The sequence below is a fragment of the Herpailurus yagouaroundi genome, unplaced genomic scaffold, assembly GCF_014898765.1.
Source record: "Herpailurus yagouaroundi ecotype Mexico unplaced genomic scaffold, PumYag 222, whole genome shotgun sequence".
NCBI lineage: Eukaryota > Metazoa > Chordata > Mammalia > Carnivora > Felidae > Herpailurus > Herpailurus yagouaroundi.
Window position 1 is genome coordinate 12,541,737 of NW_024412453.1, and position 26,327 is coordinate 12,568,063.

General features: G+C 52.7%; 1 protein-coding gene across 2 annotated transcripts in view; it reads right to left on the reverse strand.

Moving 5' to 3' along the window:
* The window catches only part of ABAT (4-aminobutyrate aminotransferase), an 87,785-nt gene that overhangs the window by 37,619 nt on the left and 23,839 nt on the right, over window positions 1–26,327 (reverse strand). The window contains exons 1-2 of one of the 2 annotated variants that reach the window (XM_040459058.1): window positions 8,602–8,624; window positions 5,524–5,637 (exon numbers count right to left, since the gene is read on the reverse strand). In XM_040459058.1, the coding sequence (XP_040314992.1) occupies window positions 5,524–5,593 (70 nt within the window). In that variant the 5' untranslated portion in view covers window positions 5,594–5,637; window positions 8,602–8,624. Of the gene's footprint in view, window positions 1–5,523; window positions 5,638–8,601; window positions 8,625–26,327 lie in introns of those variants that run through there. The other variant, XM_040459057.1, reaches the window with a different exon arrangement.

Below are 26,327 nucleotides of genomic sequence, written 5' to 3' on the forward strand. Positions count from 1 at the left end.
CCCTCAGAATGAGAAGTTTCTAATGAGTTTTGCTCTGTAGGGGTCTGAGATATCCTTTCCAGAAGGACTGTCTGGTTTCTCTTGTCCCAGATTCAGAGGAATCCATGGGCACTCTTTGAAACCGAGGACTGAAACTTCTAGGACTTCTCCCCTCTGACACTCTTGTTCTGGGCCACCTCCCACGTGAGGGCTGTAACTCTTCCTGCTCCATGTGGCTTCCCCGTTTTTACTTTCCTTGCAGGCTCAGTGGCAAACACATCCTGTTTGGTGTCACTGTTCTTGGGAACATGAGCCTTCTTCTTCCTGTTTTTCCTCCTCGTTTTCCCTCATTCCAGCAGATGTCGGAGCGGGTTCTGGCTGCCGTGCAGTCTGGTCAGCTGGGGCGTGAGGGTCCTTCTCCAGGGGGTGTCCCATGCAAACGACAATCGTGGCAGACCAGCTGTTGCCTGTGGGTGGCCTTCACCTTTTAAATTTATGCTCGGGGGAGGGGCGCTGTTGTGAAGGGGGAGCCGTCCCCCTGTTCCTGGTATTTCCTCGCTCCACGGAGAACTTTGCTTCTTAGGCTCCTGGAGACCTTCTGTTAGCTCTGAGAAGGACAGTGTTGCAGTAATGGCCGGATAAAAGGACAAGCGTCACTGTCCTATGAGCTTGCCGTAATTCCTCAGACACATCGCAGGCCACAGCCTCGGGACACAGAGTTCCATTCTGGTGTCGTTCAGGAGACGGTGGCATCTTGTTTCACCTGAGCTGAGGCATCTGGAGCAGGGACACGGCCACGGACTTGGAAAGGAGGAGACAGGCCCCTCACAGAGGGATGGCGGTGGATGATGGAGACACAGGGGACGGTCCATCTCCAGTGGTTCTTCGTTTCCTTCTTTTTTTTTTTTTTAAAAATTTTTTTTCAACGTTTATTTATTTTTGGGACAGAGAGAGACAGAGCATGAACGGGGGAGGGTCAGAGAGAGAGGGAGACACAGAATCGGAAAGGCTCCAGGCTCTGAGCCATCAGCCCAGAGCCTGACGCGGGGCTCGAACTCACGGACCGCGAGATCGTGACCTGGCTGAAGTCAGACGCTTAACCGACTGCGCCACCCAGGTGCCCCACTTCGTTTCCTTCTAAAACCCTGGCGGTCCTTTCGCTCAGCACAATCTATGTCTGCACCTGCCGGGAGGGAGACTGCAGGCTGAGGATGTGCCTGATGATACAGGGTTTCCTTCTCCGTTACTCTCCTGGGCACTCTGTTCTCTCCAAAGGGAGCGGGATCTCTCTCGGCTGTTCGGATCTTTTGCCAAATGCATCGCAGGTCCGGTACGGCCAGAGGGGAGTTGTGCACTATGTCACCACTGAGCAGCAAAGTTCCAGCCCCTTCTTTCACCTGCTCTCAGGGAGGCAGCACCCAACTGAAGTTTTTGAGAACATGTTCATTGAGGAAGGTATCGGTAATTTCACCACCCGGACATAACGGCTTTGCTGTCCAGTCTCCCAGTCTCTGCGCTCTATTTGCCGACATCAGATTATCAGTGATTGTGGGGGAGGGGCAAGAAACAATGCTGCTGGGAGCACTGATACACGAGCCATCGTGTCTAAGGGCTCCACAGCGGTCGATGGGTGGAGATGCCACACAAACACCTAAACACCGTGGGCGTGGTGGCGGGCTGAAGCACCCTCCCTCCCTCCGGAGAACACAGGTGCCAGGCTGTGAGCTGCTCTGTGGAGATATCCACGTGGCACCAAATCCAGCCAGCACCACGAGAGCGAGCTTGGAAGCGGAATCCCCAGCTTCCATGGTGAGCCTTCTGATGAGACCACAGCCCTGGCTAACAGCTCAGCTGTACCCTCATGAAAGACCAAAGCACCCAGCTAAGCTTCCCCCAGACTCCTAGACCACAGGAACTGTGACATAATAAATGTGCATTATTTTAACCAGCTAAGTTAGGGCTATTTAAAAAAAAATATTTTTAACGTTTATTTATTATTGAGAGACAGAGAGGCACAGAGCATGAGCAGGGGAGGAGTAGAGAGACGGGGAGACATAGAATCTGAAGTAGGCTCCAGGCTGTGAGCTGTCAGCACAGAGCCTGACGTGGGGCTCAAACTCACAAACCGTGAGATCATGACCTGAGCCGAAGTCAGTCGCTCAACCGACTGAGCCACCAAGGCGCCCCAGGGCTATTTGTTATATGGCAATAAATAACTAACATAGTGGTTAAGGTTGGAACTTTTGGGGCCAGCCAGGCTTAGCTCAAAGCCAGGTTCAGCCACTTGCTAGCACCAAGGTTCTGAGAAAGTTAACGGAATTTCTCTGAGTCTCTGCTTTCCTCTCCCAGGGGACTAAATGGGTTAAACGTTAGCTACCATTTTAAAACTATTTCCCCTGGGCACCTGGGTGGCTCAGGCAGTTAAGTGTCAGACACTTGATCTCAGCTCAGGTCTTGACTCAGGGTGGTGAGCTCAAGCCCTGCCGCACTGGGTGTGGAGCCTCCTTAACCCCCCCCCCAAAAAAAACTATTTCCTTATTGCTACTTACCTATGAGCAGTGTATGAACACACATGCTCCTCTATCTTTGCCAACACCGTGGTTTAGTATTAAAAAACTCTTATCTCTGGGGCACCTGGGTGGCTCAGTCAATTAAGCGTCCGACTTCAGCTCAGGTCACGATCAGGTGGTCCGTGACTTTGAGCCCTGCATCGGGCTCTGGGCTGATGATGGCTCAGAGCCTGGAGCCTGCTTCAGATTCTGTGTCTCCCTCTCTCTCTGCCCCTCCCCCGTTCATACTCTGTCTCTCTGTCTCAAAAAAATAAACATTAAAAAAAAATTAAAAAAAATGGGGCGCCTGGGTGGCGCAGTCGGTTAAGCGTCCGACTTCAGCCAGGTCACGATCTCGCGGTCCGTGAGTTCGAGCCCCGCGTCGGGCTCTGGGCTGATGGCTCAGAGCCTGGAGCCTGTTTACGATGCTGTGTCTCCCTCTCTCTCTGCCCCTCCCCCGTTCATGCTCTGTTTCTCTCTGTCCCAAAAATAAATAAAAAACGTTGAAAAAAAAAATTAAAAAAAAAAATTAAAAAAAACCTCTTATCTCTAAATCTGGCACAAGTGTGCCAAAAAAAAGATTTAACTCTTGCCAAGAAAATGCAGACCTGATAACTCGGATTAGTCATTTGTCTCTTTTTTTCTATGCATGCTTGTGTAAATATAAACGAAGGGCGTTTGCATTGTTAAAAAATATTTACTTATGTTTTGAGAGCAAGCGTGCCTGCTGAGAGAATCGGAGTGCCCTGGCACCCCTGAACTGTTCCTTCTGATAGAGACGTGTGCGAAGCAAGTAGGACCCCAGCACTGCCCTCAGTCTCCCGAGGAGACCCACTTTCCTGATGAGAAACAGAGGCTCAGAGTTCTGCCCGTGGGGGAGGCTGACTGGGTGGAATGTGGCCCAGGTGTAGGAGCCTTGACTCAAGGCTCTCCCCTGCTTGTCTCCCTGGGTAGGGATGTCCTTGAGAATGACCTACAAAGGCGGAGCCCCACAGGCCACGCTTTCTTGTCAGGGAAGCATCCCCAGCACCTAGTACAGCACCCCGCCCCCAGTGGGTGTGAGCAGTACTAGTTATGGCCGACTCTCCCTCCCGCTAGGGGCACACTACTTGGGCATCATGCGTCGGTTTGGGTTTATTTATTTATCTTTTTAAATGTTTTTATTTATTTTTGAGAGAGAGAGAGGGCATGAGTAGGGGAGGGGCAGAGAGAGAGGGAGACACAGAATTCAAAGCAGGCTCCAGGCTCTGGGCTGTCAGCACAGAGCCCGACGCGGGGCTCGAACCCACAGATTGTGAGATCATGACCTGAGCTGAGGTTGGACGCCTAACCGACTGACCCACCCAGGCGCCCCGGTTTGGGTTTATTTTTAACATGATAATGGGTAAGCGTTAAGATGCTTCTCTTATAACTGAATAAAATAAAACAAAACCTCAAACCTACTCACTTCTCAAGGAGATCAGGGTCAAGAACAAGGGAAGACAGACACGGTCACAGACCGGATGATACCGGGGAGCTGGGACCCCAGAGTGCACTGTGGGAACTCACACTGGATCCCGGGAGGGAAAGAGGCACTAAGGGAAAACCTGGTGAAATCCCCAGAGAAGTCTGGAGTTCGGGTAGCAATAATGTACAAGGTCAGCTTCTTAGTTATTGACAAGAGCATCCTCGTGATGTAAGATGTTAACCAGGGGGACGCTGGGGCCTATGGGATCTGTCTGTACTGTCTTAGTACTTTCACTGTACTTGTAAAATCATCCCAAGTTAAGAGATTTATTTCAATATTTTTACGTTTGTTTTTTTTTTTTAATATTTCACAGAGAGAGAGTGAGCATGAGCAGGGGAGGGGCAGAGAGCGAGGGAGACATAGAATCCGAAGCAGGCTCCAGGCTCTGAGCTGTCCACACAGAGCCTGATGCGGGGCTCGAACTCACAGACCGCGAGATCATGACCTGAGCCGAAGACAGACGCTCAACAGACTAGGCCACCCAGGCGCTCCTAAAAGGTTTATTTTAAAGTAAAACCTGCTAATACTCCTGTGTGTATGGGAGAGCATGCCTGCTTTTTTACCCCACCCAGGATATAAACCCCAGCATTAAAGATGCAGACCAAGGTTGTGGGTAGCACTCTGCCTTCAAAAGGCAGATGAGACTAACAAAGGGACATCGTGATGGCAAGGCACGGGGCTCTGAGAGAGCTGGGACAGACGCGGGTGGGGGGGGTGCAAGGTGCCCACAGGAGGCCACGGCCAGCCCCTGTGTCTCTCAGAACCCCAGGGAGGCACATGGAGGAGGGATAACAGCCTGGCATCTGCAGCCAGACTGACCTGCATTCAAGTGGCCGTGTGACTTTGCCTCTCTGAGCCTCAGCTTTCTCCCCTGTAAAATGGGCTTCATGCGTGCCTTCCTCGTGGAAAGGAGGGAGGGAGGTCTATCGTGAGACCTCACCGGCAGGGCGCTTGCTGATGGGGCCGGCCTGGCTAAGCCGCCTGAACTCAGTGAGGCAGAGAGAAACAGAAGCCCCGGAGAGATGCGGCCAGCAGTGCCGCGGGCCGGCCGGGTGCGGGTGAGTGGAGGTGAGGGACAGGGCAGCAGGGGGCTGCTGTCTCCTGTCCAGGGCTCTGGAAGCACACTTTGCCTTGAGGTCAGTCACAAGGACGCTTGTAGCCTTCCCATTTCCTGGCAGCAAGCTCAGCTGTGTTTCCCCCAACAGTCCCTGTGAGGGCAGCCTGGAGCCTCCCGGCTGCTGGGGCCGCCACCTCCAGGCCGCATCAGCTTCCTGCCCCACCCAGAGCTGTCCACGCAGGGACAGGAGCATGTGGCGGAGATGGGAGACAGGGGTGGTGGTGATGGGGACAGTTTTACTGCGTGTGTGGCCAGGGAGAGGGAACAGCCCCAGAGCGTTGACTGGCTGGTCCCTTCACCCGCCAGGGCTCTCCCAGCCCGGAATGTGTTTCCCATCAGGGCCAGTTCTTGCCAAGACCCCCAGGGCTTACTGGGCATGAGCAGGCGGTAGTTGTGCTGGAAGGTGCAGGCCAGCCGCCGGGTGAGCAACATGAAAGCCATGATCCCCTCCTTCAGGAACAGAGGCTCCCTGCACACGCTTCACCCTGAAAGAAAACAGAAATGCACAGTCAGACCAGCCAAGGGCTCGTCCCTGCAGCCAAGAATCCCATGCCCTGCGATTTCCCACGTCGTGGAGAAGGTGCTTCTGACATCACATCCTTTGCTTTCATGCTGAATATACACTTGAAAAAGGCAGGGGGCACCTGGCTGGCACGTGACTTTCCACCTCTGGGGCGCGAGTCTGAGACCCACCGTTGGGTGCAGAGATTTACTGAAATACAAACCCATTCGCAAGTGTTTTCATGGGACCCTGGCCACACCGCAGGCAGGGTCATTATGCCTATTTCCTAGATGGAAAACTGGAGAAAGGGGACAGAGCTGGCTTGAGAGCCCTCCGTAGGCAAGCTGATAAGTTCAGTGCGTCATCCACGGGGGGACAAGCAACTGCACTTGGTGAGATGGGGGGGGGGGCTCAGATGGAGGAGGATTCAGAGCAGCTGGGAGCCCTCCTGCCCTGCCCCCCAACAGAACACTGGTCTCCCCGGGGGCTGTCTGGGAATCTGGGACCAAGCGCAGTATCTGGTGTCCATTTTGGGGAGTGCATGTCTCCAGCGTGACCAACTGTCTAGAGTTTGCTGGGGACGGAGGGGGCTCTCGGGATGCGGGGCTTTGTTCTGAAACCCACGGAGGGAGGGTTCTCGGCCCCCACACTACCAATCTGTTGGCTGCCTCCAGACGGCTCCCCAGTCCCGCACTCCCTGGCTAGATCTGCTAGTCGCCCTTTGCGCTTTGGGCCTGGAGCAAGCCCCCCACTTTGTTTTCTTTTATCATCTCCCCCTGCCCCACCCCAGGCTACCCCAGGCAGAACAGTGATGGAGCCCTTCACGACTCGCGGACCCCGTTTCCTTTCTGCAGCTGCACACCGCGCCAGGCTCTGCGTGCGGCACAATTAGTATTCGTCATTGTTAGGAGTGCCCACAACAGTGCTCTGTGGTCCCCTTTTTGCAGATGAGGAGACTGAGGCACAGAGAGCTTAAGAGTGGATCTGTAAACAGATCTGTGTGACCCCAGAGTCACTGAGTCACAGGTGTCCCTCATTCACTCTGCAACGAAGCACCAACTCGATGACAGTATGGAGGAAGTGCCAGCTGGAAGTGGCAGGCGGGCTTCGCAGCACGGGTGAGGAAATGTGTGGGCATCTGGCACCAGGCTCAGGAGGACGGGCTGGCAGGACTCCCAACCCAGTGCCCCCAGAGCTAATGGGACGTCGGGCTGCGTTATTAGAAGCAAAGATGGAACAAAGGAGCGTAGGCAGATGGCACTGGCTTGAGGACGCACCAATTCTGTGGACATGCACGGAGCACCTACTATGTGCAAGCTGCCCAGTGGGCACTGGGCACAGAGCGCTGGGATCAGTCAGGAGCAGCGCTTGCCCTGCGAGCGTTATCACGCCCTGAGGACCTAGATGTGCTGCAGATAGCACCCTGTTTCACCCCAGGGCCCCGGGAGATACGCCATTATCTTCACAGACGAAGCAATGGAGGTGCTCTCTGGGAAGCGGGCACAGGAGGTACTTTTTGGGGTGTCTGTTCCGCACACCATGCCTCCCCGCCATCAGAAGCCTCCCCCTCTGTCCACAGGGGAGCAGACCTGGCGGTCGCGTCCATGCCGTGGGACCCACTGGCTGCGGCTGACCGGACCAGGATAGGCCAGTGTCCTGAGTGTGGTGGGGTCGGCCACCTTCCACCCCATGAGGGCAGTGGGCACACAGACCGAACGTGCCACAGAGTGCAGCTGCCAGACAGGATGCAGACCCTGGACGCTGAGGCTCCCTGGTTCCATCTCAAGCCTGGAGCCCAGTGTGGCCACATGTACAGTACTCACTGCTGAACAGTGCTGGGGCAGACCCGAGCCCCACTCTCCCTGGGGGTGAGCCGGTGTGGAGGGGGAGGGCCGGGAACATCAGGCTCATCCACGTCTCGCCAAATGGATTCGGAAGGAAACATCAGGACTGAGGGAGAAGGGTTCGCTTCTACCAGTCCTTGGTAACAAAGCCCAGAAGAAAGATGCCACCCCACCTCCCCCGCCTCCTTCTTCTCCTTAGCTTGCTTGAGTTTCCAGGTTTCTATTGCTTGCAAACAGAGTCCGGCTGACAGCGCGGTTAGAGTATCAGACTGACGAGCCCCAGATCTTGCGAGGCATGGGACTGCTGATGGTCTCTCTGGGCACTGCAGCGGGAATTAAGCCACAGGGTGGCTAGGATAAAGTCTTCTCTCCTGGCGAGGGATCTGGGATGCCTCCAGAGTGGCAGTGGCAGTAGTCTGAGGGCCTGGGGAGGCTCTGAAGGGCACTTCATGCCCTCCAATCCCAACCATCCAGCAGGGAGTGTGTCTCCCCATTTCAGAGGTGAGGGCCTGGAAACTCGCACGGGTTATGTTCTTGGCCTTGGTTACAGGAGTGCCTGAGACTGTCTGACCCTGAAGCCCTCGCTTTTTCACTCATTCCAGCATCGAATAATTCAGCGGGTAACACAATACCTGACCACAGTATATACTGGGGCTTGATGATTACAAAGGGTGTAGCTCGGAGAGGCAATTTTTGTGCTTTTCGCCAGAGGAAAGCATGGGCGTGGACCGTGTGACCATAAATCAACTGAGAACCCATTCTTTCCTTGATCACTCAGTGGACGTTTTTTCTTCTTTTTATCTATTCCGGCACGTCCAACTCAAAGCGGGCCTGTTGATTTAGCGGCAAGGTAACTGTGTAGAAAGAGCAGTTGCTGACTCTTGTTCAAAACCATTTGTCTCCAAGGGGACTACTTAAGGCTGCACACAATCCAATTTCCATTAAACATGTGTTTGCAACGGCGAGAATCTCCGAGAACTCGCGTATCAACATTTGAATGCTCTACCACAGTAGGAGTGACACCTGCAGCACTTTCAATTACAAAACGTCACCGCGGGAGATATATGGTGGTGACATTTCGGTGGCCTGCACTTGAGACTGACCTTATAACAGAAACGCGATCTCCATCAGACGGGAGCTCTTAGCACGATATGCCTCCAACAATCAGAAGAGTCCACGTCACGCGCTCACTCTCTCCAGCCCACTAATTCAATCAACGACAATTAATTAGGCTCCTGTTACGGGCAAGGCACTGCATTAGGTAAGTTCTGAGATGGAAAAAAGGCCCCTCTCTTTCTGAAACTCATGATTCAGTGGCGGGGCTGAGGTGGGGGGGGAGTCCCGGGGAGGGGGGAGAACGGGAGAATTTAATGTACGAGGCTGCTTTCCCTTTCATGTCGATAAATCCTTAAAATAACCCGGCGAGAGATGTGTATAAAAATTTTCCAGTTCTCTGTCAGCGAGTAATTCTGTATAAGATGGGGTGAAATCACGACGTTTGCCTGTATGAGCAAGGCGCTGTGGGAACGTGGACAGATGCGTTCTGGTAGTGCGTTGTGATGCCAGGGAGATGACATCAGAGCTGCCCCTTCAAAGGGGAGCAGATTTTTGGCAGCCACCGAGGAAAGGGGAGGCGAGGCCTGGGCAAATGCTCTGGTGTGACAAGATGTGGGATGGTGCATGGGGAGGGTCAGGTGCAGGGGGAGGGTGACCAGCACACGAGACCACGGAGCGCTGGAAGAAAAGATGAGGCGCAGGGCCTTCTGGAGACCCCCTCTATGGGGGAGGAGGCCCAGCTCTCCTGTCTGATTCACAAGGGTCCTGCTCAGCCAGGTCCGGGAGTTGGGTGGGGGTGGGGGGGCAGGGAACAAGCACTCAACATGTCAGTGCGATGCAGGGGGGTCACCGTGAGCTGAGGAGGGAGGCTCCCCAGGCATGTGGGAGGGCACCTTCTGGGTGAGGGATGATAGGGAGGGAGCCAGAGACCAGCTCCCACACCTCCAGTCTTTAACACTTAGGGGTTCTGGGGCGCCTGGGTGGCTCAGTTGGTTAAGTGTCTGACTCTTGATTTCAGCTCAGGTCATGGTCTCACAGTTTGTGAGTTTGAGTCCCTCATCGGGTCTGTGCTGACAGCACAGGACCTCCTTGGGATTCTGTCTCTCTGCCCCTCCCCTGCTCTCTCTGTCTCTCAAAATAAAAAAACATTAAAAACAAAAAAGAGGGGCACCTGGGTGGCTTAGTCGGTTAAGCCTCCGACTTTGGCTCAGGTCATGATCTCCCCATTCGTGAGTTCGAGCCCCATGCCGGGCTCTGTGCTGACAGCCCAGAGTCTGGAGCCTGCTTCAGATTCTGTGTCTCCCCCTCTCTCTGCCCCTCCCCTGCTTGCACTCTGTCTGTCTCTCTCAAAAAACAAACATTAAAAAAAATAAAAAAAAAAAAAGAGTTACAGGTTCCTCGGAAAGTTAAGCTTTCCCACATGGTCCAGCAATTCTACTCCTAACCGTACAGCCCAGAGAGTGGAAGATAGGAGCTCGAACAAATACGGGACGTGCACATCGACAGCAGCACTATTCACAGCCCACATAAGCACCGACGGCTGAAAGGGTAACCCAGAAGGGGTGCAGCCTCACCACAGAGCCTTCCTCCACCATAATAAGGGATGACGTACTGACAGAGACCACAGATGAGCCTCAAAAACATGATGTTCAGCGGGAGAACCCAGACATGAAAGGCCACACACTGATGGCACGTGCAGGGCACTTCTAGATCAGGTGCATCCAAAGGGAGAAAAAGCGGATCAGTGGTCGCCAGAACTGGGAAGAGGGGATGGTGGGGTTTCTGCTCGGGGTGATGAGAAGGTTCTGGAGCTGGTGGAGACGTCTGCCTAACACGGTGAATGTGCCAAGGGGAACCAGATTGTTCACTTATACTGGTTAATGGGTAATCTTGTTATGTGAATTACACCTCTGTAAAAAAAGAAAGAAAGAAAGAAAGAAAGAAAGAAAGAAAGAAAGAAAGAAAGCAAGCAAGCAAACGAGGGAATTAGGGAGCTGGCTGTCCCCTTTTACAGGTGGGAGGGGATAAGACAAGGTCTTGTACACTGAGGTCACGCAGGCCTGCGTCTGAATTCCTGCCTGCTACAGTTTGTCATTTACCCGCTCGCTTCAGTTATCCACGTAGCAGGTAATGACTTAGCTAAGTCACTCACTTAGTGCCCCGTGACATGCCAGGCACCGTGTGTAGGTGCTGGAGGTGAGCTGGTGACCCGCACCCAGCTGTGATGCATTAGCGATGTCTGTCATGTGCCCTGTAACAGATGCTACAGACATGTGTGCTCTGCCTGGAGCTTGGGCTTCAGCTGTGAAACTTGCTTTTTTTTTTTTTTTTTTGAAGGAGACCATGAGCGGGAGAGGGGCAGAGAGAAAGAATCCCAAGCAGGCTCTGTGCTGTCAGCACAGAGCCCAACACGGGGCTCGATCTCACAAACAGTGAGATCATGACCTGAGCCGAAATCAAGAATTGGCCGCTTAACCAACTGAGCCCCCCAGGTGCCCCAAAGCTTGCTGTCTTAATGTAGCTAACAGAGTAAAGCTCATGAAAACACTCTGAGCCTCAGTGTCCTTATCTACAGGACTCGAGGGCGATGCCTCTCTTCCTGGTTGTGCTGGGAATTAGGCGCAACTGATGTGAACAGCCTGGCGGATCACAGGCTCTTGAGACAACTGAGTTTCCTCTGTCTCTGACTCGCTCCTGTCTTTTGTATTCTCTGCTGATGATGCAGTCCTCGGGTCTAGAGCTCGATGCCTGATGTCCATGGAAGTTTTGGGGGTCACTGAGGAAAGGGGCCTGACAGATGGGCACAGTCTCCCTGGGGACTTGCTCAGGAGCCTCTCAGATGCACGGCAGTCACAAGGGAAGGCTCCCTTTCCCTGATGGTGACGGCAGGGAGCTGGGTGCCCGGGGCTTTCACTCTGCACGAGCGATATGGTCCCTCCTGGACTGGAGCACTGAGCTCAGAGTTCTCTCAGTTTCCTCTCCTGCTTTCCTTCCATCATTTTCTGCTTGGTCCCTGACCTTTCTAGGGATAGTTCATCTCACATCACTCTCCTTCCTGGAGCACTCCAGTCCCACTTAGAAACATGCGAGCCCCAAGAGAGAGGGAATCAGGCCTTTCTTTCGTCTCATGGTACCCAGAGTTTAGCAGTTCTCCAGTCAATCTATGCAGCGAGTGAACTCGGCACATCTGAGCTGTGGAACACGGACGGCAACATCTGCCTTTTAAGGTGCACCTGAGGACTCACATAGTGAGCAGAGGGGCGCCTGGGTGGCTCAGGAGGTTGAGCGTCCGACTTCGGCGCAGGGCATGATCTCACGGTCCGTGAGTTCGAGCCCCGTGTCGGGCTCTGTGCTGACAGCTCGGAGCTTGGAGCCTGCTGTGGATTCTGTGTCTCCCTTTCTCTCTCTGCCCCTTCCCTGCTCACGCTGTTTCTCTCTCTCAAAAATAAATAAAAACAATAAAAAAACTAAAAATACAAAATTAGGGAGCGGGTCTGAAATTTGTGTTAAAACAGTTTAACAATAATATTCCCCGTCCCCCACCAAGTCTGAAGTCATCACATACATGATTGTCCACCACTGTTCGAGTTTGGCTCCAAAGACACATCCCTCCCCTGGCCTCAGTTTCCCCACGTGTTGGGTCACATGGCTTTCACAGCCCCTTCGGACCCTGAGAACCATCTGACAGGCATGCGGCCAAGAACCCCAGGGCTAGGATTCCTTGCTGCAATGCTCTGGACCCCCTAGTCCTGCCCAGAGGCGGTGTGAGCAACTGTCTCCCTGCTCTCTCCACCACGACCTGGGCAACCTGCACCAGTGGAGACAGACGGCAGTCGGTGTTAAGGCAGGCTAGCCTCCCCCAGGGCCGTCCCTCCTTGACGTGATCAGAAGTGCAAGCGAAATTTAAATCAACCCATCAACTAAACAGAATAGGAACTATCCGAGTGCAAGGCGAGGGAGGGGGATTTTTGTTTCGGGCAGGCAAGGCATCTGCAAGAAATGCTGTTTCTTACCGTGTGCCTCCGTGGAAACAATTCGCAAACCCTGGTGCAACCAGACAGTGAGCCCCCCAGGCCCACCCACCTCTCCCCATCCCCTGTCCTTTAATTAAAATGCTAATTAGTTCTCTCAGCTCCCTCTTATCTGCCATTTGCATTTGGAGGGTGGGATGGGACGGGGCGAGGCCAGGGCAGTGTTTAAATCAACGGGGAAACCAGAACACAGGGAAAGGGCAAAAAAAAAAAAAAAAAAAAAAAAAAAAGAAAAAAGAAAAAGCTCTGGAGGGAGAGTAAAAGTCATCAAAGCACTGGCTGCTGTTTAACGCTCACCTACTACACACGACATAGCTTCCAAATGCAATTCAGCCATCTGCAGGACGGCAGGCTCAGAAGGTTGATGGGCTCCTCCTGGGTCCCAGAGCTCAAGGCCGGCGGTGCTTATCCTCGGCTGCTCCCGAGAACCTCCAGGACCACAGCGCCTATGACGGGCTCCACCCGGCACACCTAAACCAGGGTCTCCTGGGCGTGACGGTGTCGTCCGGGCGCTGGTGAAGCTCCCTAAGTGAGACTGGGAACCACCGTCATAAGAGGTGGATGGTGGACCCTACGCTTGACCCAGGCCTGCATCATCCCCACATCTCTGGAAGCGGAGGGTTTCTGACTTTGAGAGGCAAACGCCTCAGAAATGCAGGGAGAAAGAATCTGGTGAGGGCCGTTTGGAGAGGTGGCCCTCAGGGCGCTGACTGAAACTGGACTCTTTGACCTGCTGTGTGTCCTTGGGCATGTTAAGCAACCTCTCTGTGCCTCATTTCCCCCCTTTGCAAAATGGGGATCATACCATTTGAACCTAACCTCTGGGCTAGCAGAGTGTGAACTGAGACCCGAGACTTGGGTCCCTGCTGTATCCCCAGTCCCAGAGCAGTACCTGGCTGCAAGAATCATTGAATCAATAGTACGTGCTCCATAAACGTCCTGAACACGGTGTCTGACTCACCTTTCCACTAGATTGCCTCACAGGCCCCGTGAACGCGAAAGCTTTGCACGCGTCATTGGCTAGAAATGGACCCCCAGACCTCTCTGGGGCCCCCAAAGATGTTCTCTCTCATTCTGTCTGCTCTTGGGGCCAAGACAAAAGTGCAGGCAGAAGTGTGGGACACTCGTTTCCTGTCTGCAGCCCCAGCTGTCGGCTTTTCCGCAGACTCAGTGGGACAAGACAACACACTTAGCCAAGGGCGCCTCCGTTGTCAAGGCCAGGGGTCGCCATGGCAACCAATAGAGCCGCAGCCCTGGGCCAGTGCAGATGGCTAGCAGGGCCTCATTCATGGGGCCCTGATGGATGACGCTGGGACAGAAGATCCAGCTCCTCGAGCCCCCCCCCCCCCCCCCTCCACTGCCTCTGCAGCAGTGTGGGCCCCAGCCCTTGCTCTCTGCACGCCGCATGCGTGATTTCCTGTAACCTGCCTCTTGGGGCATCACACAGTCGTCTGCGACTTGTACGAGGGGAGGGCAATACTGTTCTTGGGAACAGGCAAGTGTCGACTCTTGCAAAAGACAGAGGGGGCAGCTGAGAGAGTCCTGTGAGCCATAAATTGGGTCCGGGTGTGCCATATACTAGCTTGGTGACTCTGGACAAGCCGCGTGACTCATTGGGGCCTCAGTTTTCTAGCTGCGAAATGGGAAGAATGAAATCTACCCAGGAGGTCATGAGGCGCTTGGTTTGATGAGGGCCGACCGAAGGATACACACAGGACCCAGGAGACGTGGTTGCACACCACCTTCTCGGCTTCCAAAGAACCCTCTACCCGGCAGGGAAGGTTAGTTGCACAGCCTGAAGTGCGAGGAAGAGCTGTTGGCACAGGCAGTGGCCCTGCTATGAGCCTGAACTTCCAGGCTCCACCAGAGGGAAGCTGGTCTGCACCCCAACCTCCTCTGTCCTCCTCATGCCTGTGTCTCGCAGCTCGCCCACCTGCCCCGCCCGCCAGCCTCCACCAGGAAGGATGAGGTGGACTTAAGTCACAAGTGCAGGGGGCATGAACACTCTGAGGCTGGGAGACAGGCAGCCCTCAGCCTGTGAGCAGGGTGAAGGGGAAAAAGCAGAGGCAAGGCTTCAAATCGGAGCCCTCCGGAAGGGGAGGACGCAGACCCTTGGTTCCGGAGGCAGTAAGGATTCGGCAAGAAGCATCTGCAAGCATTTGAGTTGCTGTGTGTCTCCGAGCCTACGAAGGGGAAGGACGGAAGGAACTGAATCTGGTCGGAAGGGATGCTTGTGCTAACACAGAAGACACCACTGCGGGTCAAAGCTGGGAAAAGTCTGGCCCTTAAAGTCTGTTCACTTCCACAAGTGCTAAGGCTCCAGACGCCATGCGGAACAAGGACCTGTGTCCCGCTTTGTTCTCGGGACTCTCGCTTCCCGTGGGAGAACCAGCGACAAACAGATAAGGTCAGCACGACTGGAGGAGATACATTTCCTGTGCAGAGAAAACGAAGCATTTTAAGGACTCCAGGAACTGCTAAGGCACAGGACGTAACAATGGAGCCATTTCATTCCCTCGCGGGTCTGCAGGGCGGGCGACCTGGAGATGCTGTTGGTCATTCGAGTTACAAAGTGCACCTGACACTGTTCCCACCATCCCTTGGGACTGTCTTCACTTTTCAGCAATTCAAAGGATCGTTCATTTCCACGTGCATGGGGGGATCTGCTACAATTCAGGAGAGGAAAGCCTCCTGGGTCAAGGTTCAACACACTGTCTCACCTGATCCCGGAAGGCAAGCAGTACTCTTCTCGTTTTTCAGGTAAGGGGGAGGCTCAGAGAGGTTTTGCCACTTGCGCAAGGACACACAGCTGAAGACTACAGAGCTGGGTTAGAACCAGGGCTGGCTCAGCCTGCAGGCCAAGACCTGGCCACGTTAGCAGGTTGGTAGCTTCCGTCCTCGCCCAGAAATCTCATCAGACAACTCAGGCTGATAAAGATACTTTTTACAGGAACCAAGAACTTCACACCAACAGTTACCACTGTCCATAGCCTTCCCGAAGACTCTCATATTTTGGCTACATGCTCATCGGTAGGGGCCTACCATTGCCCTAATTGACAGTTCCAACCTCAGGCCACATTTGGCCCTTCCCCTACGCCCAGACACTTGTCCCTGCCGTCCCTTCCAGGGTGCAGAGGCCCCAGTTCTATGAGGAGCCCAATGCAATGGAAGGTCCTGTCAGTGGAAGAACTGGAATTTTTAGAGCTCCTTAGTATCTAGGACCACAGCTCTGGGTAATGGAGAAGGCTTGCTGAGCGACTGATTGATTGATTGATTAGGCTTTCTGCCCAGGGTGAAGCCCAGTGTGGGGCTTGAACTCCCAACCCTGAGATCAAAACCTGAGCGGAGATCAAGAGTCAGATGCTTAACTGACTGAGCCACCCAGGTGCCCCGGCTTGCTGAGCTTTTAGAATATTAATCTGTGAAAAAGAGTTTGTCTACCTTTTCTTGTTTCCTCATTGTTCTGGCAAACTCTTCAAACATATTTGGTCAGGTGAGGCAGGGGAGGGCAGGTCCAAGGATACAGTAATGAAAAAGCATCCCGATTCATCACCTTCTGTAAGAACTATTCCAACCACACAGGCAGGCTCACCTCTTGCTTTTGATGTGGCCACAGTGGCCGTCAAGCACGTGACCTCAGCCGAACAAGGACTCCGAAAGTCCTCATGCCCAGCCCTACCTCCCCAGCTGGTCCTCATTTTTCCGAGACAGAAAAGGTAATCTGTTCACCTGGGGATGCCTGGCATCTCCTCAAGGGGTGCCAGAGGGCAGCCGGCGGGAGCCATTAACCACACAGCTGCCAGTGCCTCCTTTAGCTTATGAGCTAAAGGAGTGGGGCCCCCAGAGGACAACACGGCACCAAAGAAAGAGCTGGGCTTTTGAGGCCAGAAAAGTGTCCCTTTTGTCCCAAACCAAACGGACACACAAAAGACAACTGTTTTCCCTATGTTTTGTCCACACAGAGCCAAATACTCGGAGTGAATAAAACTGTGATGTAATTTATCCTGGCTTGGCACTTTTGATGGTGGGGAAACCCATTCAGGTGTCCAAACCCCCCTGGTTGTCTGACTCTCATCAGGAGGCGTCTCCACCTTCCTTCCCTTTGAGAAAATGCCCCCGCTTATGACTTTTTGATACCTTTAGGGGAAAACAATCTTGCTAAGTTAAAAAAAAAGTGGAGCTCTGCAAGGATACTCCTTGAAGCAAACAAAAACCCTGGACATCCTCCAGGGGAAAAGAGAAGGGTTGGGGGAACAGGTAGAAGGCTTGAATGAAACCATTTTACTGTTTCACATAGCAAAGCTACCCAGATGCTCTCTGACTTGAATATTCCCTGGCTCTCCACTACTCCCAGAATAAAGGCCCGCTGCTTGGCTGGGCACATGGTCCTCCCTGCCCCAAACCCGTCCTTCCTGCCCCTCCCTGCCCTCTTGACACTGACTTGGTCACACTCTGATCTTTCCTGTGCCCAGGTCGTCACCCACACGCCACTGTTTGTTGAAATGTCCTTCCAGCCCCCCACCTCCTGTTTACATTCCCCTAACTCTGGCATACTTTTTCCTAGTGGCCCTCTGGCCACTTCCACCAGGAAGCTTTCCTGATTCATCAATTCAGGGTTAGATGCCACTCGTCTGTAATTTCTCCAGCACCTAACTTTTTTTTTTAAGAAAAAATTTCAAACACTCAGGATGAACCTGTCCGTACCCACTGCCTCCTTTCAACAACTGCCAACCCCTACCAAGTGTACGTTATCCATAAACTTATATGCATGTTCTTTCCTGGTTCACTTGTAATGTGACAATCTCTGTCTCTCCCTTTAGCCTGTGAAATTCATTCATTCATTCATTCATTCATTCATTCATTCATTGCCTGATTGCCTACTGCCTGAAGACAGAGTACTCAACCCTAAGGACCAGGTGGGGGAGGTGGAACCAGACAGCACTCTCTACTTTCTGTTTCCAGGGAAGGAACCGACAAGAGATAAGACAGTTTCACATTGTGATGAGGACCATCAGCGTAACTTGACAGCAAGCGACCGATGTGGCTCAGCACCCCCAGCACCTAGTGCCATGTCGCACAGAGAAAGCTCCATGAACATGTCCTACACCCATGGAGCTGAATGCCCGACCACGGGGTCCCACTGAGGCAGCCTGTGTTCTGTGGCCGCTATGGCCGGGGGGCAGCGGGGGGGCACCAAGATGGCTGAGGATCCATCCACCTGCTCAGGACTGAGACCGCCCCCCCCTTCCACAGCTGGCTTGCTTTTCAAGCGTGCAAGCATCCCGCTCATGACACCAAAGGGCCACGAGAGAATTTAAACACACTGCCTGTCTAGGTTCTGTTTTGATCACTCTGAGGAGCAGAGGAGCAGAGTAACCTCAGGGCAGGGCAAGTCCCAGGTCATGATTTCATGGTTCGTGAGTTTGAGCCCTGCATCGGGCTCTGCGCACACAGCTCAGAGCCTGGACCATGCTTTGGATTCTGCGTCTCCCCCTCTCTCTCTGCCCCTCTCCTGCTCAACCTCTGTCTCCCTTTCTGCCTCTCAAAAATAAATTTAAAAAAATGTTTTAAGGTGGGGAAAGAAACACAAAACAAACAAAAAAATCCACAAGAGGCTGGCTCCTCTGGTATGCCCGTAGAGACTCAGGGCACTGGGGCCTGTCCTGTGTCACACGACTCGTGAGACGCAGAGCCAGGCTGCAAACCCAGGTCTGTGAGACTCTGCAGCGAGGGCTGCTTTGTGTCCCTGCACAGAGAAGATAAGCAAAGGGCCCAGGCTCACCCCACAAAGGAGAGCTGATCTCTTAAAATCCTCAGGATTTTAATTCCTGAGTCAGTTTTTCCAATCCCAAGTTCGGTGCTCCTGGGGCCACTGTGCTGTCTTGCAAATCTATTTAGGCCCTCGACCAACTCTTTGGGTATAAAAGTATCTTGGGGGCATTTTAAGAAGGGAAGGAAAGGAAAAGAAAAAAAGGCTGGCCAGCAGCAGTGACTCCCCCCAGAGAGAGGTGCCTGATGGATTCTGGTGGGGGAGATATGGGTTAAAGCTAGAGCATCAGGCCTGGAGTCTGGTTAAAAGCCTGGAAATTAGGGTGCCGGGGTAGCTCAGCCAGTTAAGCGCCTGACTCTTGATTTGAGCTCAGGTCATGATCTCACAGTTCCTGAGCTCGGGCCCCGGGTCAGGCTCTGCACTGAGAGTGTGGAGCCTGCTTCAGAATCCCTGTCTCCCTCTCTCTGCCCCTCCCCCACTCGTTCCCTCTCTCGCTCTCAAAAATGAATAAACATTAAAAAAAAAAAAGCCTGGAAATTGATTCACGGGGCTGTCATCTCTTGGTTTGGTTGACAGTCATGACAGGTAATCTGGCAGGAGGCAGTGCTGTCCAACAGAAATATAATGCAAGCCTCAAGTGCAACCCACAGAAGTTGTTTTACACTTTCTAGCAGCCACATCAAAAAAGTAAAAACAGGGGTGCCTGGCTGGCTCAGTCAGCGGAGCCTGCGACTCTTGATCTCAGGGTTGTGAGTTCGAGCCCCAGCTTGGGTGTAGACATTACTTAAAATTGAAATCTAAAAAAAGAAAAAGTAAAAGCAGGTGTAACATAATAACGTATCTTACTTAAACCTACAATCTAGAAAGACAATCATCTCAACGTGTAATCAGTATGATTATTAATAAGATATTTTACACTGTTTTTCTTTTCTGCAACATCTTCAAGAGCCGGTATAAATTTCTTACACGCACAGCACGTCTCTACTGGGACTAGATCCCCATTGCAAGTGCTTGACTGTCACATGTGGGGAGCGGCTGCCGTATTGGGTGGTGCAGGCTGACGACACGGGGTGTCACAGCTGGAATGTGCCTAATGTACTGTATGTGCCTGGGCCCGCCCGAGCTATGATGCAGTAACAGGGAGTTTAGTCTAAGAGCTCTTCCCAGTGGGGTCTGATAAAAAGCCTGTGCAGACAGAACTGGCTGGGTGATTTGTGGGACCCAGAGCGAAGATGAATATTCAAAGCCCCTTGTCAAGAAACGATTAAGAATTTCAAGATGATGGAGCGCCTGGGTGGCTTAGTCTGTTAAGTGTCAGCTTCGGGTCAGGTCATGCTCTCACAGTTCGTGAGTTTGAGCCCCGAATCTGGCTCTGTGCTGACAGTGCAGAACCTGCTTGGGATTCCCTCTCTCCCTGTCTCTCTGCTCCTCCCCTGTTCCTTCCCTCTCTCTCTACTCCTCCCCTGTCTCTCTCTCAAAATTAATTAATAAACTTAAAAAAAATAATTTCAAGATGGAAACAGGAGGGCATTAAACCAAGCGTGGGGTGAGGCTCTTCTGAGCATGGGTCCTGTGTGATCACCTGGGCCGCAAACCCATGAAGGCAGTTCTGGGTGCAGAAGAGAAAGACCTTACTGGCACATTCACCGCAGGGTGCCAGGATGACGCTAGGTAACCAGCAACGGCAACAGCAAACATCTACCGATCACCTACCTTGGGCCAGATCCTGTGCTCTGCTCTTTACATAGGATACGGCACCTATAATTTTCAGAACAATCCTCTAACGTAATTACTATTAGCATCCTCTCTTAACAACAACGACAACAACAACAGAAGGACAAGGACGTTCCATGTGCCCTCAGTACAAATGATCTGACATACAAGTATTTCATGTTCAGGTAATTTATCACTAACGTAATGCTATTGTCTAAGAGACAGCCTACATTCAGATTCGCTCACTTGCCCCCACGATGTCCTTCGTGGCTGTCCTTTGTGTTCCAGGAGCTACCCCCAGGACCCCTCGCTGCATCTGCTCACACGGCTTCTCTGTCTCTTAACCTGCAACCGTATCCCAGCCGCTAGGCCTTTTATGACCTGGACGCTGTAAGAGTCCGGGCCAGTTGCTCGGTGTGTATTTTGTCTTAGTCGATATTTTTCTCGAAGTCCTTGTAAAATAAAGTGCAGCTCATGGGCAAATGGGGAAAGGTGTGTGGGGTGCGTAAGCCAGAGGTACGAGGTATTCAGAGGCAGGGAGAGGAGGGCGTTCAGCGTCACCTCTACTTGACTGACTAATGGTTTCCTGGACGCAGTGACAGTGGATGTTGGAAGGTGATGAGGGCTTTGGCAGGTGGACCAAGGTGGTGTAGACAGAGGTCACGGCGTAGCGGGGGACAGAGTGCCATCCTTGGCCTGCAGCCTTCCTGAGGCCGTGCCAGTGTCTAGACCCGTCCTCTCCCCCAAGGCGCCCCGGGCGTGCCCAGCCTGCAGTTAGCATCCACCCAAAGCGACCGGCCACCAGGTCCCCCAGTGTTCAGGGTCAGGCAAAGCACGAAGGACCCCCGTGGCTGCCAGGCAAGTTGTCAGGTTCCCACATCTTGCCCTGCAAGTGAAATTACGCTTTCTAAACCTGCTTCCTTCTCGCCACCTCTCGGGGCGTGAACAAACCCAAGATGAAGTTCTAATTGACTGCAGAAGTGAAACACACGAGGGGGGGGAGTCGCCGTCCAGAGTTTCCTTGGGCCAGCTCTTGGCACGAGCCGTCCGGCGAGCGAGAGATTCTCCCTGCAAAGTCCGTTCTTGACGAGGGCAAAGCCAGGTGCTCCCAAAGGCGACCCCCCTGAGCCTTCCATTCCCGAGCGTGTGTGTGTGCACGTGTGTGTGTGCAGAAAGACTTTTTCAAGGTGACCCTCACCTCATTTCCTGGGGACGGAGGCAAATGCATGTGGTGGTCCTTCTGCGAGCCCACCGGCAGAAGCAAATCCCTTATCATTTTCATGCCGTTTTTGTTCATTTTGTTCCCACTTTAAAGGGGCTCATCCCACTGTGTTCCCTCAGCTAAGCATCCTTGAAAGATCCGTCATGGACATCTGCATGTCCTTCAGACCAAAAGCCACACACAGGCGTACTTGCACACATATGCATGGGCACACATGTGTGCACGCATTTGCACGCCCAGCACCACAGATCACAGCCACCGATACGAGTTGAGACACACCTCCACATACCAGTAGATGTGTGCAAATACATATCGCATGCACACACGTGTGTGCACGGGCACGTGCTCACACACAGACACACGTCTGCACTCACAGTGCCTGGCAGTCGGGGTCCTGCAGCAAGCCCAGCTCCCGCCTGCTTAAAACGCCTCCTCTATGCCATTCTGCAGAGTCCCAGGGATAAGATGCGCCGGGTTCATCCTAAGAGATGCCTCCGGGTACCAGCTCTCCCTCCGGAGGACGCTCCGGACTTCCAGCCAGTCCCCGGAACATGGGCTCAGATATGGGAGGAAGGAAAGGAGCCTGAGAAGCAAAGCAGATTTGGGCAAAGGATGCTCTCAGCTGGTTCCCAGCAAGTGCTGGAGGCAGGGGGATGCAGAGGGGGTGAAGAGGGGGGAGGGAATGAATGAGAGGCTGAGAGGTAGCCTCACAAAGAGGTTTTCAGATAGGAACAGACAGAAACAGAAAGGATAAGATCCTCAAAGAAACAAAGAGACAGGAAAAAAAAAGGGATAAACACACAGAGAAAAATAGAACAGGGCCTTTTTAAAAAGACATTTTAAGCCCAGCTCAGTTTAGACCGGAAGAATGAGCCACCTGACCTGGGACCTTCTGAAATGGGGTCCCTGTCCCCGCCCCTTCTTCCAGGATGCTCTTCCTAGATTTTTCTCTCATTCGCTTTCAGGACCCCTGGAGTACAAAGCAAAGATCCAAAGCTTTGGATTCCTAAAAGACAACCCCCCCCCCCCCACCAGCACTCCGGTGGGGACGCCCCAGCAGATCCCGCCTATGGCATGGCCACAGCCAGGAAGGGGCTCTGAGGGCCACCAAGTCATCTCCGAGACCCCCAGGGGCCAGGGGGGCGGCTCTGGCTCTGACAATCCACCTGACCCTCTCTCGGGGTGGGGGGTCTGGGGCATTGATTACTCTAGCCGCCCCCCCTCCCCAGTATAGCCCAAGCTGGGGTCAATGCCTATCCACAGGGGCTGAGAAGTGGGGAAGGGTGCAAGATGGGGAGGGGCGGGGGAGGAGGGACACAGAGCTTTTGGTCACGTGCTGCTCCTCAGTTGCCATGACGACAGCAAGGGGGTGGGGGCACCCGGACCGGAGGCTGCAAGAGACATGTTGGTTCTAAATCACCGTGACAGCACTTCAGTTGAGCTATTACCGCTGTTGCTGTGGCAACCAATGGGATCAAATCGCAGAGGAAATCTATAATTATTACAAGCCAGATACCAACGAACTTGGTGCAGCAATCGCCTCATTAGGGCAACTCCGCATTAACTTTGGGAGGGAGAAACGCTGACCCCCAGCCCCCAACTCTGGGAAGAATAAGGCCAATCCACAGATGGGAACCCAGAAGGTTCTCCTGGCCAAATGAGGGAGAAATATTAAGTGAAGTCACGTGGAACTGCTAACATTTGGCCCCTGAAAAACATTGTCCCTGAATTTACTGTGCAAATTTCCAACAAACAGAAAAGTTGAATTTGCCACTGAATACCTGTCCACAGCCTCCACCTCCCAGCTCCTGACAATGACATTTTACCAGTCTCGACCCTGCGACCCATCCATTAATCCTCTCCCGTTTTTTGATGCATTTCAAAGTAAATTGCGGACATCATGTTGTACCTTCCCCCTCGAGTACTTAAGCCTGCGTAAACTTAAGTATTTTGTTATTTTTGAAAAACAAAGGGAGCAATTTCATATGGTTCAGTCGAAACAGAATAAAGTCTAGATGTCTGTCATCCATGTGCCCATCTGTCCACCTGTCCAGCCACCCACCCACCCATCCACCTTTTCTTCCATCCGCCCATCCACCTGTCCGTCCGTCTGTCCATCTATCCATCCACCCACTCACTCGTCCATCCACGCAGTCCAGGGAGATCTCATGTGCACTCATGATTTCCACCAATGATTCACTATCCCTGAATCTTCCTCCCTAGGCCAGTATAAACACCCCCCAACAGGATGTCCTGAATATTAAAACAATTTTTTTATGTTTATTTTTCAGAGAGAGAGAGAGAGAGAGAAAGAGAAAGAGAGAAAGTGCTAATGGGGAAGGGGCAGAGAGAGAGACACACACACAGAATCCAAAGCAGGCTGCAGGCTCTGAGCTGTCAGCACAGAGCCCAATGCGGGGCTTGAACCCACAAACCATGAGATCATGACCTGAGCCGAAGTCTGAAGCTTAACAGACTGAGCGACCCAGGCGTCCCCAGGATGTCCTGCATATTGAACTCAGTAGGTTCACACTTACTCCCTGTCCTGTGTCAGCACCTCAGTAAACAGACCCAATTTGCCGAAGCTGGAAACCCGAGACCCGCGCTCGCTTCCTCCCTCCCACCATCCTCGCTCAGCACCACGCCCTGGGTATTACTTCCACACTAGCTCTGGCCTCCACCCTCGCCTCTCTCGCTCTTGTCTGTTTCCTAGCTGGACGGCTGCTCCAGCCTCTTGACCGGCCTCCCAGCCGCCACCAAACCCTCCCTCTGGTTTTTCCACGCTGACCTCCTACCATGAACTCTCTGGCCATGTTGATGGTGTGGGGGAACCAACACCCCATACTTTAAAAAAATTTTTTAATGTTTATTTATTTTTGAGAGGGAGAGACAGAGTACAAGCAGGGAAGGGCAGGCAGGGGCAGAGAGAGAGGGAGACACAGATCCGAGACACAGAAGGATGCTCCAGGCTCTGAGATGTCAGCAGAGAGCCCAACACGGGGCTCGAACCCACGAACAGTGAGATCACGACCGGAGCCGAAATCAGACACTTAACAGACCGAGTCACCCAGGCACCCCCAAATCTACAAACTTCTAAATGCACTAACCGCTCTTTCCCAGCATCGGTGTACCTGAAGGAATTTGTCTCACTGATATGAACAGAAAGCGACCTAGATGTCCACCCGTGGGAACTGGCTGAATACATTTCAGTGGGTCATGACACAGAATCACATTCGGCCGAGACGAAGAATGAGGTAGCTCTCTCTGTACTGACGAGAGAGAGTGTTGCACATCTTAAGTTACAGCAAGTTGCAAAGCAGCATGTGTGGTGAACTGTCCCCTGAGCCCCCAGCAGCGCATACATCTGGGCATCAGGCTGGTCTGAGACATCAGCGGGTGCCCAGGTGTCCAGGGAGCGTGGCTTTGTGAGCCCCCTCTTATCTGCCTCAAGCCACAACACTGCTCCCCACCAGGCTGGAGAACGAGAGGCCCACGGGTGCGCTTCCCGCCCTCCAAGTCGGCTCCGATGATGCACTGCCCCCCGCCGGTGCTGGCCGGCAAGGGGGCCGTGCAGGCTGCTGGGGCACATGAGCTATTAGTTTTCTCTCTGGATCAGGGGACAGCGGTGGACGCCCTCTGAAAGTGAAACCCACTTCTGGGAAGCTCTGCAAGTTTCGGGAAGGTGCGGGGTTGGCAGGAAAGCATCTGGTTTCCAGTTCCTGCTCAGGCCTTGAAAGGCTCCCGTGCCTCCATCTCTCCAGCTCCCTAAGGGGCTGACGGTACCTCCCAGGGTCGTTCTGAACATCAAATGTGGCGACGGAGGTGAAAACAGCATGCCAACGTAATCTCGCTGGACAAGGCAGACCAGGGTCAACTCAGCACCCCCTGAATACTAAACACCCCCAGCACCTGTTACAAAAGCTATGACCTTTGTTTCCATCTGAGCACCTTTCTTGTGTGTCAATGGCGGAGCTAAGCACTTCACGTATATGATTTCATTGAAGCCTCAAAACAATTCTTTGTGGTAGGGATGTCTGCTCCCACTTTGCGGATGAGAAAACTGAGGCGCACTGAGGGTAAGGGACTTCCTTAGTAGCATACAGAGCATGGTGCTACCCAGATAAGCCCCTAAATCTTTCTGGCTGGAAAGTCTACGCTTTTCCCACTTCTTAATCATTCCTCTTTCTTAAATCATGCCTCTAGACCAGTGCTATCGAAAAAAAAGATAAATGAGAGTCTTAGAAGCAATTTGAAATTTCCTAGTGGCCACGTTACAAAAAAATGGGCAACAGATGAAACTAATATGAGTTGTATGTTCTATTTAACCTGATATATCCAAAATATCATCATTCCAGCAGATAATATGAAAACTAACTAATGAAATTTTAGTATTTCCTTTTTGGTCATCTTACTTCTTTGAAATCCCATGTGTACTTCATTAGTTGTTATTTATGATAGGAGGGGTTTTTTTCATTTTCTTTTCTTTTTTAAAATTTAAATCCAAGTCAGTTAACATTTAGTGTAATAATGATTTCAGGAATAGAATTTCCTGATTCACCACTTACACAGAACACCCTGTGCTCATCCCAACAAGTGCCCTCCTTAATGCGCCTTGCCCATTGAATTCCTCCTTCCCCCTAACACCCCACCAGCAACCCTGTTTGTTCTCTGTATTTAAGAGTCTCTTATGGTTGGCTCCAAAGTTTTTTTTTTAAGTTTATTTATTTTGAGAGAGACAGAAAGAGAGCGGAGGAGGGGCAGAGAGGAAGAGAGAGAATCCACACTAACAGCACAGAGCCTGACACGAGGCTGGATCCCATGAACTGTGAGATCATGACCTGAGCTGAAATCAAGAGTCAGATGCTCAACCAAATGAGCCAGCCAGGCGCCCCTGAAGCCCCATGTGTATTTTATGCTTATAGCACATGTCCGTGCAGACTAGCCACCTTGCAGGTGCTCAGAAGCCACGTGTGGCTTACTGGAGAACGCAGCTTGGCTTACAGATACCTGGAATGAGTCCAAACCTTAGTGACATTG